Source organism: Lactuca sativa, chromosome 5, assembly GCF_002870075.4.
Source record: "Lactuca sativa cultivar Salinas chromosome 5, Lsat_Salinas_v11, whole genome shotgun sequence".
Lineage (NCBI taxonomy): Eukaryota > Viridiplantae > Streptophyta > Magnoliopsida > Asterales > Asteraceae > Lactuca > Lactuca sativa.
In genome coordinates, this window is record NC_056627.2 from 30601539 (window position 1) to 30613688 (window position 12150).

The window sequence follows — 12150 nt, forward strand, 5'->3', positions numbered from 1 at the left end:
AAGGAACTCGACGAGTCACTCTGATGACTCGGTGAGTTGGAATGTGCTCCATGGACTCGGCGAGTGGCCGAGTGTACTCGGCGAGTTGAGGTCAACATGGCCTGTTGACCTTGACTAAGGGTTTCTACCTTGATCAGGAATCACTAAGAGGTTATGGGGTGTCTCATAAGAGTCAGAACTTATTAGTATATTATGTTATGGTTATAGGTGGTGGAGCCGGTGTCAAGTGATCCGATACTTGGAGTTTGCATTTCGAATCGACATCTGCGAGGTGAGTTATCCTCACTATATCGATAGGGTCTATGGCACCAAGGCCGGCCCTTTATGATTTACATCCTGGTTTAGGATGGTTGCTTTGTTATTGCCATGTTAGATTTCATCCTGGTTTAGGATGGGTGTTATGTTATTGCTATGTTAGAATTCATCCTGTTTAGGATGGTTGTTATGCTAGAGATCGGTTAGATCGATTGTCATGGTATGCTACATATGATTCTGATCTGTTAGATCGAAATCAGGATAGATAGTATGTTATGCTTTAATGATCCGTAAGGATTGGTATGTTAGTGACCTGTTAGTTCGATGCTCTAGTTACGAGTGAAACTCTATGATTGATGGTAAATAAGATAGATATGTTTGCTATGTGTATGTGCCAGTATATGATAGTATGCGTAATTGGTTAGTTGCTTGTTGGTTGGGTTGAGGCGGTCCTGCTTTGTGCTGAAGGCCAACACACCCTCTGAGCGGTTCGTGAAGACTGTAGGCCCATGCGGCAAACCAGTCATGCCGAAGGCTCGGGATAGATTCAGATAGACTATAGGCCAAGTAGGGCGGACTAGTCCGGCAGATGGCCCAGTATGTATGTTGTTTGATTGATCGTTATGGATATGGTTTTTGCCAGTGTGGTATTAGTATTTTGGGGGTAGCTCGCTAAGCCCTTCGGCTTATAGTTTTCAGTTTATTGTTTCAGGTACTTCAGGAGAGCGAGGGAAGGCAAAGGCGTGACCGTACCGCTCCTCATCCTCATGATCTATTTTAGGACACTCTGATGATAAAAGAATTGGAAATGTTTTGTAAAAACAATTACTATTTGACTCTTTTGTTAGTATTAAAAGTTTAAATTTGGCATAAATTTTATGGGTGTTACACCAAGCTTCCAAGATATTCTCCCCCTGACTACGTACGCCTAACGTACACATGCAACCCCCACTTTTCATTTAAATGCCATTTGTGACCAATTTGCAAGCAATTTCCATACCAATGGTCAAAATGTTAAATACCTGGAAATCAAGATGTTACGCAATCATACTTTGTTGGATGGGTTCTTAGTACTAATTTACTTTTTACGGTGGGTTCTTAGTACTGATTTATAAATTTATATAGATTTAATGTTTGAAGTTCTTTCTTCTTGTTGATGCCATTTTCATGATCTTATGAGTACAAGAGTACAATCAAGCGACTACACACCACCCAAAGAAGTTAAATCTGTTGGTTTTCAAATTTGTGTTGATGAGGTAGTTAAAAAGGAAGTGTAACTTTGTGTGTATGTGTTTTCGTGAGAGAGAGAGAGAGAGAGAGAAAGTCATTTTCTTTATTTATTTATGATAAAATAGTTTAAAAAATAAAGAAAAATGAAAAATAAATATATTAAGGATATAAAAGTCTTTTCAATTTGGGGAGAGACTAAAAAACGCAAACAAACTTGCTGAAAATTAGGGTTGTTCATTATTCGGATAAAACCGAATTATCCAATTGGACAATTTGGATTGGACTATTTGGTTCAGATATTCGAATTTTTGGATTGGTTTTCAATAAAACCGAATTATTATTTTGGATTTCGGATTGGTTTTGGTTTATAAAATAAGAACCGAATAGTCCAAAAAAACCGAATAAATATTTATTATTTATCTATTTATAATATATATCTATAGTTATTTATTAATTTTGTAATTTATTTTTTTAAATAAGTTCAAAACATTTCACCCGATAAAAAAACATTAATATGCATTTTCTCTCAAAAGTTTTCTTCCTATAAAATATTTAACTATAATATATCTTCTAATTAGTTGTTTATAAATTTCAAATGACAACTAAATAATTAGTTTTTCCTGCTTGTGAAATATTATAATTATATGTCGTTTTAAAATGTTTCGGTTTTTAAAAACCGAATTATAAAAACCGATCCAACCGAATGGTAATTGGATCGGATCAGATCGGATTTGAATTTTGGTTTGAACTATTCAGATTCATATTTTGAAAACCGAAATCAATTTGGATTCACTTGATTGGATCGGATCAAACCGATCCATCCAAACGAACACCCCTACTGAAAATAACCACCGATCCGAAAGTTTAGTGGTTTTGACATTTTTCTTGAAAAAATGTATATCCTCAAGGACCATTTTTGCAGTTTTATTTAGAAAAAATGTTAATTTAGCGGTTTTAATTGAAAAAAAAAAGTTTTTTCATCATAAACGGCTAAACCAACAATATAAGCCGACGATGTGAAATTTTTTTACGTTTATTTGCTCTTTATTTTTACAACAAAGTTCTAATAAGTTTAGTTAAATATAATAACAAAACGATTATGTTTACTTCAAGAGAATGATTAAAACTAATATACCATTATCTTAAAACATACATTAAAATGAAGTATAAGTTTTTATCGTTAACGAAAAGGTAAATAAAAAGGTTCGTAATTAGCACGCGTTATGGACATAATGATTTAGAACTAATGCGAGTCGTATGGAAGAGTGAGCATCTCCCATTATTAGTGTCCCAAATCCAGTACTTTATCACAACCCTCAAACTTTATTTTTTATTATTTGATTACCTTTTGTGTTTTTAGAGTGTCGATTTCTCCAAATTGTACTCATATTTATTACTAGTATGTTAAAAAGTACATTGTTCAATATTATTCAAATAAGTAAATTGATGCGTTCGAACTACTTTGTTACAGTATATAAGTATTATTTGTAAATAGTAGGTAAAATTACTGATTGTTAACTATGCTAGTTGAGAATTTTCTCTTTGATATTGTCATGTATACGAAGGTTGCAGTCTATTTGATTGATCATCATTGGAAAATCTTGATCTTAAGTAAATAATCGAATTTAATCGATTAATTTCCAAAATCAAAAGGTATAATTTTGGATGATTAATCACAATCCTAATTTGACATACTGATTTTTATCTTTTTACCCTTATGAGAGAAGTTTAATTATTAGAAATACGCAAAATCTTAAAATTATTACAAAATGTCATTTTCAATCTTAAATATTGATTTTATTTTGATAAGTCAACATATTGGTTATTACGTTCTTACAATAATTAAGGTTGTCATTCAAACTTACAAACTTCCAAACATAAATACATATATTTGGTTTGGGAGCGGGGGTTTCACAGTTGGACAGGCCGCTTTGAAAGCTGATGCGTGCAAAGTGGTAAAACATGAGAATTCATATATAGCAAATCAACATGTGTTTGTTCCTTTTACATTCGATACATTTGGTTTTCTCGCACCAAAGGCGGTGGAGCTCCTCAATTGAGTCCAACGGGTCATGCATTCTAATGTCATATCTCATAGATCCACAAATGTAGTTTTCAAAAGAATGGTTTTGGTATCCAGAAAGGACTGGCGGTGCAGTTTGTTGTCCGTTTGCCTTCAATCGATATATATTGAACTATGAAATCGAACATTGGATATTTGATTTTGATGAAATTGATCAAGAACTTTGAAATTTTTGTGAAGGACATACATACACAAACATGTCTATATATACAGTTCTATTAAAAAAATTTATATAAAAAAGAAATAACATAAGCGAAAGAAATTACAAAAAAGGGCATATGCAAGTGGGATAATAAAAACCAAACAGTGTCAAACTCATTCTCTTAAGAAAATTGACACACAACATGAATGCATGTGGCAGACATATCTCGGACCACCTATCCCCTATCCCCAATTCACAATCACTGATTCACCATCATAGAGTTTGCAAAGGACTCGAATTTCTATCAAGTTATCCAAGCTTTATCGATCAAGGCGAATTTTATCAGGTTCGAATTTCGAATGCACAATTTATTATTAATGTCATAAATATTTTTTAGTTATCAGAGTTTTCGAATTGAGTTAACTTTTCTAGATCAAAATCCAAGCTTATATTAGAAGAACGTATTAGAAAAATGTCGAGTTATCAAATCAAATGTGAGCTTAACCTAACATCATCAAGTGATCTCGAGTTCTAGTTATTATAGAAATAAATATAGTTTTCATATGCGCTAATAATAATGAAAGTCAAAGTAAAAAAAAATTATATTAATCGGAAACAATTGAGAAGAGCGTGATGTTAATTTGAGTTGGAATAAACCAAATCAAAGATATACTGGTGAAACTTGAAAACAGTTGATATATTTCAAGATAATCTTTAGCTGAAATTGTATTTATGCATGGTGTGCTAACATGCATGGATGCATCAGTCGTGGCCCGTGGGCAATAAATAGTTTTACATTTTGAAGTGCAATTTACTAGCTTTTAAAAAAACAAAAAGATTTATTTTAAGTTATAAGTAAGTTTGTTGACTAAAAATTGTGGTAGTTATATATTTAAGATTTCATACGAGACTATGAAAGTCGAGAGATGCAATATTGCAACTAGGCCAAATACTTTTTGCGTGCATATGAAACTAAATCAGATAACCGACACAAATACTCCCGATGGTTTGGGCAGTATCTTCGTTTGTCCCTAACTCTTTTTTATTTTTTATCTTTTTATTTTAATTTTATTATTTTTTAACTTGGGTCATCCTTACATTTTGATTTGGTTTCGATTTTACTTTCTGATCAATTTAAATCGACTATTTTACTCTTTATCATATTTTTTAACATATTTTTAGATTTTATGCATAAAAGTCTCATTATTTATGAAAAACTTTTGATAAAGTTTTAAATATATTTTTTTTGAACAAAAAAATCCAATTATTTTGGAAAAATCACATAATCTATTATTTTCTATTAAAATATGATAAATAATGTTTTTGTTAATTTGGACAAAATGTTAAATAATCAAGATTTTTCTATTAAAAAAATTACGCCTTTAATTATCAAAAAAATTCCTAAAATAATGAGATTTTTCTACACACAAACCTTTAAATTATTATGATATAAGTAAATTATTTAAAGGATTATCTCTCTCTCTCTCTCTCTCTCTCTCTCTCTCTCTCTCTCCCAAAAGAACACCCATCAGAAGAGCAAGTAATTGTTCCTTTCTCCACTTCGACGTCGTCAGACACGTGTAGGTGGTGGTTATTCGGAAACTTAGTTAAACCATTCCTTTTTCCCATTTCACATCTATGCTATCCGAAACCTCCTTTGATGGTGATGAATTTTCTAGTGTGGAGAACTAGTGTTGGCGAGACTATAGAGAGATCAAGGATGCAAGGTGGGGGAGAGATAAGGGAAAGAGGTTTGGTGTGCATATTTACACAATTATTCTATATAAGAATTAAAATAAAATTAAAATATATTATTAAGGGAAAAATAATTATTATACGGACCAAAATCCAACGGATTATACATAGTAATGACATTGACCTCAAGATTTATAGATTTTTTTTAAAATAATTGGTTTTGTCATCCAAAAAGGAGTTGCAGCACAGTCTGTTGTTTGTTTTACCCGCTATGTCTATGTAAAACTTTCTTCAATTAATGATAATGATTATTGACCGATAAAAAAAAATCATAAGGATGGTTCGAATTTAAAAAAAAAGATTAAAGACCAAGCATGTATATTAACCCACAAACCACATGGAACATTCATGTAATTTACCCAAAGATTTGTGATTAATTTGCAAAGTGTATTTTCAAAGGATTAAAGGCAAAGTAATACTATATTTTCGAATTGATTCCATTCAAGTTAATAAGTATATTTTCAAGGGATTAAGGTCATATATTTTTTTTCTTAAAAGACAATTGGTGTAGACCATTGAACTACCTCAAATGTGGTTGCCCCTGCTCTCCTTTGATCCTTAAACATAATCATCCGAGACTTGAATAAAATTAACATGCGTGGTAAGGGGTCGTTTGTTATTGCTTCTACTTGCATCTAACAAGGACCTGGTCCAAAAAAGATAGATCAAGAAGTTTGATTTTGTTTTTTACAATTAAGGACTCGGTCCAAGCATAAGACTCAGTCTAAGAAAAAAGGTTGATTCAGTCCTTCCCTCTCAATCGCTGGACTAGGACGTATATTGGTTATGCGTATTCGGAATTTACCCTACGTAATATGTTGAGAACCTGCACAGAGAAAAGGCAGTGATCAACGAAGCAACGACATGACCGATCAAAAGGTAACAATTTCTTCTTTCTTCCTTCGTTCTCATTCTAGATTTCTTCATTGAATGTTATGTTCAATTCTTTTCCCACGATCAGCTACTTCTTTGCTTCTTCATTCTGAATTTTTTTTAACTGTTTGCTGATTTCTTCTTCCCCCCCCCCCCCCCCCCAACTCGTTCCTTCTGTTTTTGGCTGAGAAATATATGGGTTTTTAGTGGGATTTTGGGTTTTGCTTAGATGTATACGAGTTATGTGTTTGGCTCAGATATCATATTCCTACTTTGTTGTTTAATGTTTTGTTGCTTTTATTCCTAAAAGTTGAAAAAGCTTTTGTATACCTTTAACTAAAATTACACAAAAGTTGTGTATATGTTTCTTTATTTATATGTCTGCATATGTTTTTTCTTTTGTATACCTTTAAAGTTATGTATTTGTCTCTCTCTCTCTCTCTCTCTCTCTCTATATATATATATATATATATATATATATATATATATATATATATATATATATATATATATATATATATAGGCTTAGGTTATTTTGTTTCTAGTAACTATTGTATGTCAGAATGCACAGATCTGGACCATTGGATGAAATATAATCAAGGGGCGTGATTTGAGGGTCTATGATAGTAGAATAGGATAGCATGTATCATATAATCACATAAGTTTAAGCATAAGGGCATTTTAGTCAATTAACCTATAGTAAAAAAGGAAATTTTCGTATTTTTAGGGATAATTAATTCCTTTATTTTCAAAAATCTGAATATTTTAAATTAATTCAAAATTAAAAATCCAATTCTATTCTATCAGAATTATATAATGTTAGCAATAAACTAGTAAATATATTTTTCGATTTTATGTTGTCAGAATGACAGAATGTCAACCATAAACTAGTAAATACATTATGAAAGAATATACAAAATCGATTCATGAACTAATAATATACCAAATAATTACACTGTATGATTGTGATTCATTGAATAATAACAAACATTATGAAAGAATAACAAGTATAATTCTTAAAAAATAAAAACATTCTTAAACAATAAGTGTGATCATTCTTTAATTCATTCTTCAAGCCTTTCCCATCATGACTTCAAGCAATTTCTATCTGAAATTCATTGCCAAGTAATTCGTAGTGATACACTTGTAACAACTGCACATTAAACATAAAAATAATTAACTACAATTCTATCAGAATACAACAATAATATTCTTACAGAATAAACTATTCTTGCAGAATGGTTTTGAATATTCTTAAAGAATTAACTACAACCATAGCCATAAACCATCATTCTTCTCTTATACTTTCGAGCATATGCAATTAAACAATTATTATTATTATTATTATTATTATTATTATTATTATTATTATTATTATTATTATTATTATTATTATTATTATTATTATTATTATTATTTCTCCTTATAAAAAGAACATGTCAATTAAATATGTTACCTTGTTCAAAAGGGCAACAAGCAGGATCTTCACCAAAATATAATGCCAATGCATCAACATTTCTACCCTGCAACACAAACATTATAAAATAATACAAAATATATATAAAGTTTAATTCAAAGGGTTGTTCTTGATTCTTACCACCACAAAATACAAATTTCTTATGGACCCTACTTCCAACTCAACAATGCTGATAAACTGCTTCGGTGTCTAAGAATGCAACAAAAAGAAATATTCGCATCAGATTGTAGTTTTATATAAAAAAAAGATATCGAATTAGAAGAAATTGAGTAAAGTATTTGTGTATTTACTTTATGAAAAACTTCATAGACAGGGCCATCGTTTGCTGAAGCATCTAGTTCTTGTATGACCTTTTCAAGACCCTTAATAATGGCCTGCATTTCTTCTGCTAAAGACTTCAATTGTATCTGCAAACAAGAAAAGCCTTTCATTTATCATTTTCTTTAAATAAATCTTTTTTTTAGAAAATATTTTGTTTTTTCTTACTGGCATTTCGTCGAACAGTTGGAATGCATGATGTGTATGCAACATCGATTATTAGGCGACAATTGATAGACATCAGGGGAGGGTCAACAGCATGAGAAAAAATCGACAGTAGGAAAAATTTAACAAAATCTAACCTTAGCTGGGTGTGACTGTCTCCAATGTTATTCGTTGTGACAATCTTCATGTTCTTACCTCAAACTGTAACAAATGGGATTATATTTCTTTCCTGTATGCCTTAACAAGAGTATCCCCTAATCAGTAATATCAAATGAAACACGTTTAGGGCTTCCTTTAGAATCGATTATAGGGTTCTAAACTGTTGTACCGTTAAGATGTAGACCAAAATTGAAAACAGAGAAAATACCAATGGGAAAAAACGACGACGATACGGTGCTTGTGGCTGCTGTTGGGTGGAGATCGTCCGATGCAAATAGGACGGTGGTGGAAATAAGAAAAAAAATGTGAAAAGGGGGAGAATCGTGATCGGCAATGGTCGACTATGGGTTTTAAGATGTAGAATGACAGGTTTTAAGGAGAACTAATCAAAATTTCCATATAAAAAGATGCGTATATTACTATTATACTCTTAAATAATTTATTTAATTATTTGTTATTTCTTGAATTCTCATTGGTGCATTTAGGCACACAATAATTGCTAAAAACATTTGAAGCTATCTCTCTCTCTCTCTCTCTCTCTCTCTATATATATATATATATATATATATATATATATATATATATATATATATATATATATATATATATATATATATAAATATATATGTGTGTGTGTGTTTATTCCCAAGTTTAGCTTTAACAAAAATTACACAAAGGCTTTTGCAAAAGTTGCAATTATTTATTATAAGACAATATGTGTATATGTATATATGTTTGTGTATATGTGTGCATATTTGTGTGTATATTGGTGTATATGTGTATATGTGTATATATTTATGTAACATGTTTAGCATTCATTTATTCCATAGACATGGCATAAAAGATAAGTAGAGCTAGTTGGTCTTTGGATTTTGTGAACAAAACTTTTCTTGACGCATGTATACAATAACTAACAAGTAATGGTCGTGAGGGTAGTGGTCTCAAATGAAACTTATGGAATACAATAGCTGAAAAACTAAAAAAACGAACATGACTTTGTTGTTGAAAAAAAAATATCATTATGACTACTTGAAAAGCAAGTATGCGGTTTGGTTGAAATTAAAAAACAAAACTGGGAATCTCTATAATCCTATAAGAAACACGTTTCTAATGACGGGTGAAGAGTGGAAAGCGGAGACGAATGTATTCTTTTATTTTAAAACACATTATTATTTTGTTTTAAAAGTTTAATAATAATATCATTTTTTCAAACAGTTGAACAAGATGGTAGAGAAATTAACAAATGCGCCCCTCCTTTACCCATATCTATGCACCGAGTTGTTTGATGGTGTGACCACGACTGGTGCTGTCAGTTGGGGACTATCTTCGACACTCCCTCATCCTCCATCAAAAGTGTTTACTACAAAAGATTATGAGGATATCGAGATGGTAGATCCACCACCTCAAATGGATATCCCAGCCTCAGCTTTAACACTACACCCCCAACAAGTTCCTCAACAGTACCCCCACCTATAAGTGCATCACATGTAAGTGAAGATTCCTCTGGTCAGACCAAAAACAAAAGAGGAAAATGAAATGCACTCGCACCCAAGGACACACTGGATGATGAAATAAGAGAGGTTGGCAAGGAAATTATGAAGGCGACTCAGGAGTTCGCGCAAACAAGTAATCTTGACAAGGAGATGGATGAATGTATTGATAAATTGAAAGGCTTGGGTTGGGGAAATTCTGATCCAAAATACATCACTGCTCTTATGTTATTCGCTAAAAATGTTGGTAATAGAAAATTTTGGTTACGCCTCGAGTCTGCGACTTGTGAGTTGTGGGTGAAAAGTGCGGGCAAGAATTTTGGATTACTTGGTTGACTTTAGTATGACTTTAGGATGTTTTTGACTTTATGTTTTATGGATTTATATCATGGTACATGTTATGGATTTTTATGTTTAGGGTTGTTATGTGTTGTGTTTAGAATTTTTTATGTTTAGGTTTTTTATGTGTTATGTTTAGGATTGTTATATGGTATTGATTTTTATGTTATGGATTTTTATGTGATGGATTTATATGTTATGGATTTTTATGTTATTGATTTATGTCATGGTTTATGTTATAAATGTATGTGATTTATATTTAACATTTAACATGTCATATATGGATAAAGAAGGTGGTTTTTAGGTTTCCTTATACTCTCATGGTATTGGCTGACGTTGGTCCAACAAAGGAAAAAAAAGTATTGAAAGAATAAAATCCAGCGAATTGGAAGACACTAGGCATGCGTATACACAAGATTTGATATATTGATGTCCTATACAATGTTACGATATGATGCGTCTTTCACAAGAAGCATTGTATTTTTATGCAATCATTTTAGTCAAAGAAATTAGTTGCAACGTAGTAGGTCAATAAGTGTTGAAGAAAAGATGGCTATATTTTTACAAGTTATAGGACATAATGAACGTTTTCGAGCCATTATAGGAAGGCTTCACCACTCCTTACAAATGATTCATCAATGTTTTCACGAGGTCCTAAGTGCAATGATGTGTTTTGCAAGAGAAATTATAGTAGCAACATATTTTAATACAACAAGACATACCTCGGAACGACATAGACGGCTAAAATACATTTCCTGGAGCAGTAGGTTCACTAAATGCAACACTTGTACATGCAGTTGTGTCAGTTGATGAACAAAATCGCTATAGGGGAAGATGAAAAGGTGAATGTTATCAAAATGTAATAGGAATTTGTGATTTTAATATGATATGCACCTTTGTATGGGCTGGATGGGAGGGCATAGCACATGATTCAAAAGTTTTGAAAGAAGTAACATTTAATCCAACGTCTGAATTTCCATTCCCTTTACCAGGTATGCAATTGTAACATTCCGTTTAATAAATAAATAAATAGATAAAATTAATAAATGAATAATAGCCTTAAATTCATAATAATTTATCAGTATTAACCATAACGAGTTAAATGATATAATTTCTGGAATTACGGATCTATATTGAAACATTTGGACTTGAATTGTAATGAATTTTGGAAGTTGAGGGCGGTTTGGTAATTAGTGGGCTTAGATTGAAAAGGAATTGAGGGGGAGGGACTGGAAGTGTAATACGGGCTTATGTTTCTAATGGGATTCAAACCCTAATTGTGATTTGATGAACAAGATGTGGAAAATAAGAACACACACAAATATGAAGATTAGGTCGAATGATCACTCGATTTATTGAAACAAGAGGAACAAATTACACTTTCAGCATAGACTAAAGAATCTAACAGTACATAAGAAACCTCACGTGGCGACTATATTTTGCCTCTCTCTCAACCCTAATTGTGAATAATACATGACTATTTATAGGGAAAAGACAAGTCTTGGGCTTTTAACCTAGAATTCATCAAAGGGGCCCATTGCCATCATCCATGGAGTACTTTGAAACCCTACAATCTCCCCCTCAAAGTATGGAATGGATGACAATGCTTTAACTTCCAAAACAAGCATCTAGCAAATAAAAAGATCTGCAACGAGGAATATATGAAGCAATCCACGAATCTTGATTCTTCAATAGTCTTCAAACATGGGCTCTAGGATATATATATATATATATATATATATATATATATATATATATATATATATATATATATATATATATATATATATATATAAATCAAGCACTGAAGTAATGTCTTTAAACTTCATTTTCGAATGTAATCCCAAAGAATCTTCATGTAAAA

The 12150-nt window shown here is 31.5% G+C and overlaps 1 protein-coding gene across 4 annotated transcripts; it reads left to right on the forward strand.

Moving 5' to 3' along the window:
• The first annotated feature begins 3860 nt into the window (after window positions 1-3860).
• LOC111889972 (uncharacterized) lies at window positions 3861-10500 on the forward strand. 4 transcript variants are annotated; one of them, XR_002849682.3, is made up of 2 exons: window positions 3861-6344; window positions 9673-10500. XR_002849682.3 is itself a non-coding variant. In XM_023886124.3 (2 exons), exons 1-2 carry the CDS (start codon window positions 3913-3915, stop codon window positions 9931-9933), a joined length of 405 nt encoding a protein of 134 aa, XP_023741892.1. In that variant the 5' UTR covers window positions 3897-3912; the 3' UTR covers window positions 9934-10500. The 4 variants fall into 4 exon arrangements, 1 of the variants encoding a protein (XP_023741892.1); XR_008224225.1 differs by lacking the exon at window positions 9673-10500 and having other exon boundaries at window positions 3861-4056; window positions 5964-6716; XR_008224224.1 differs by lacking the exon at window positions 9673-10500 and having other exon boundaries at window positions 3861-4056; window positions 6164-6716.
• The last annotated feature ends 1650 nt before the right edge of the window (window positions 10501-12150 follow it).

Excerpts from the sequence above, each read along its gene's own strand:
- LOC111889972 (XM_023886124.3), top strand. The coding sequence starts at position 3,913 with ATGAATGCATGTGGCAGACATATCTCGGACCACCTATCCCCTATCCCC. Across the intron at positions 4,057-9,672 it reads ATCAAGGCGAATTTTATCAG|TTGAACAAGATGGTAGAGAA; the intron begins GTTCGAATTTCG and ends TTTTTCAAACAG.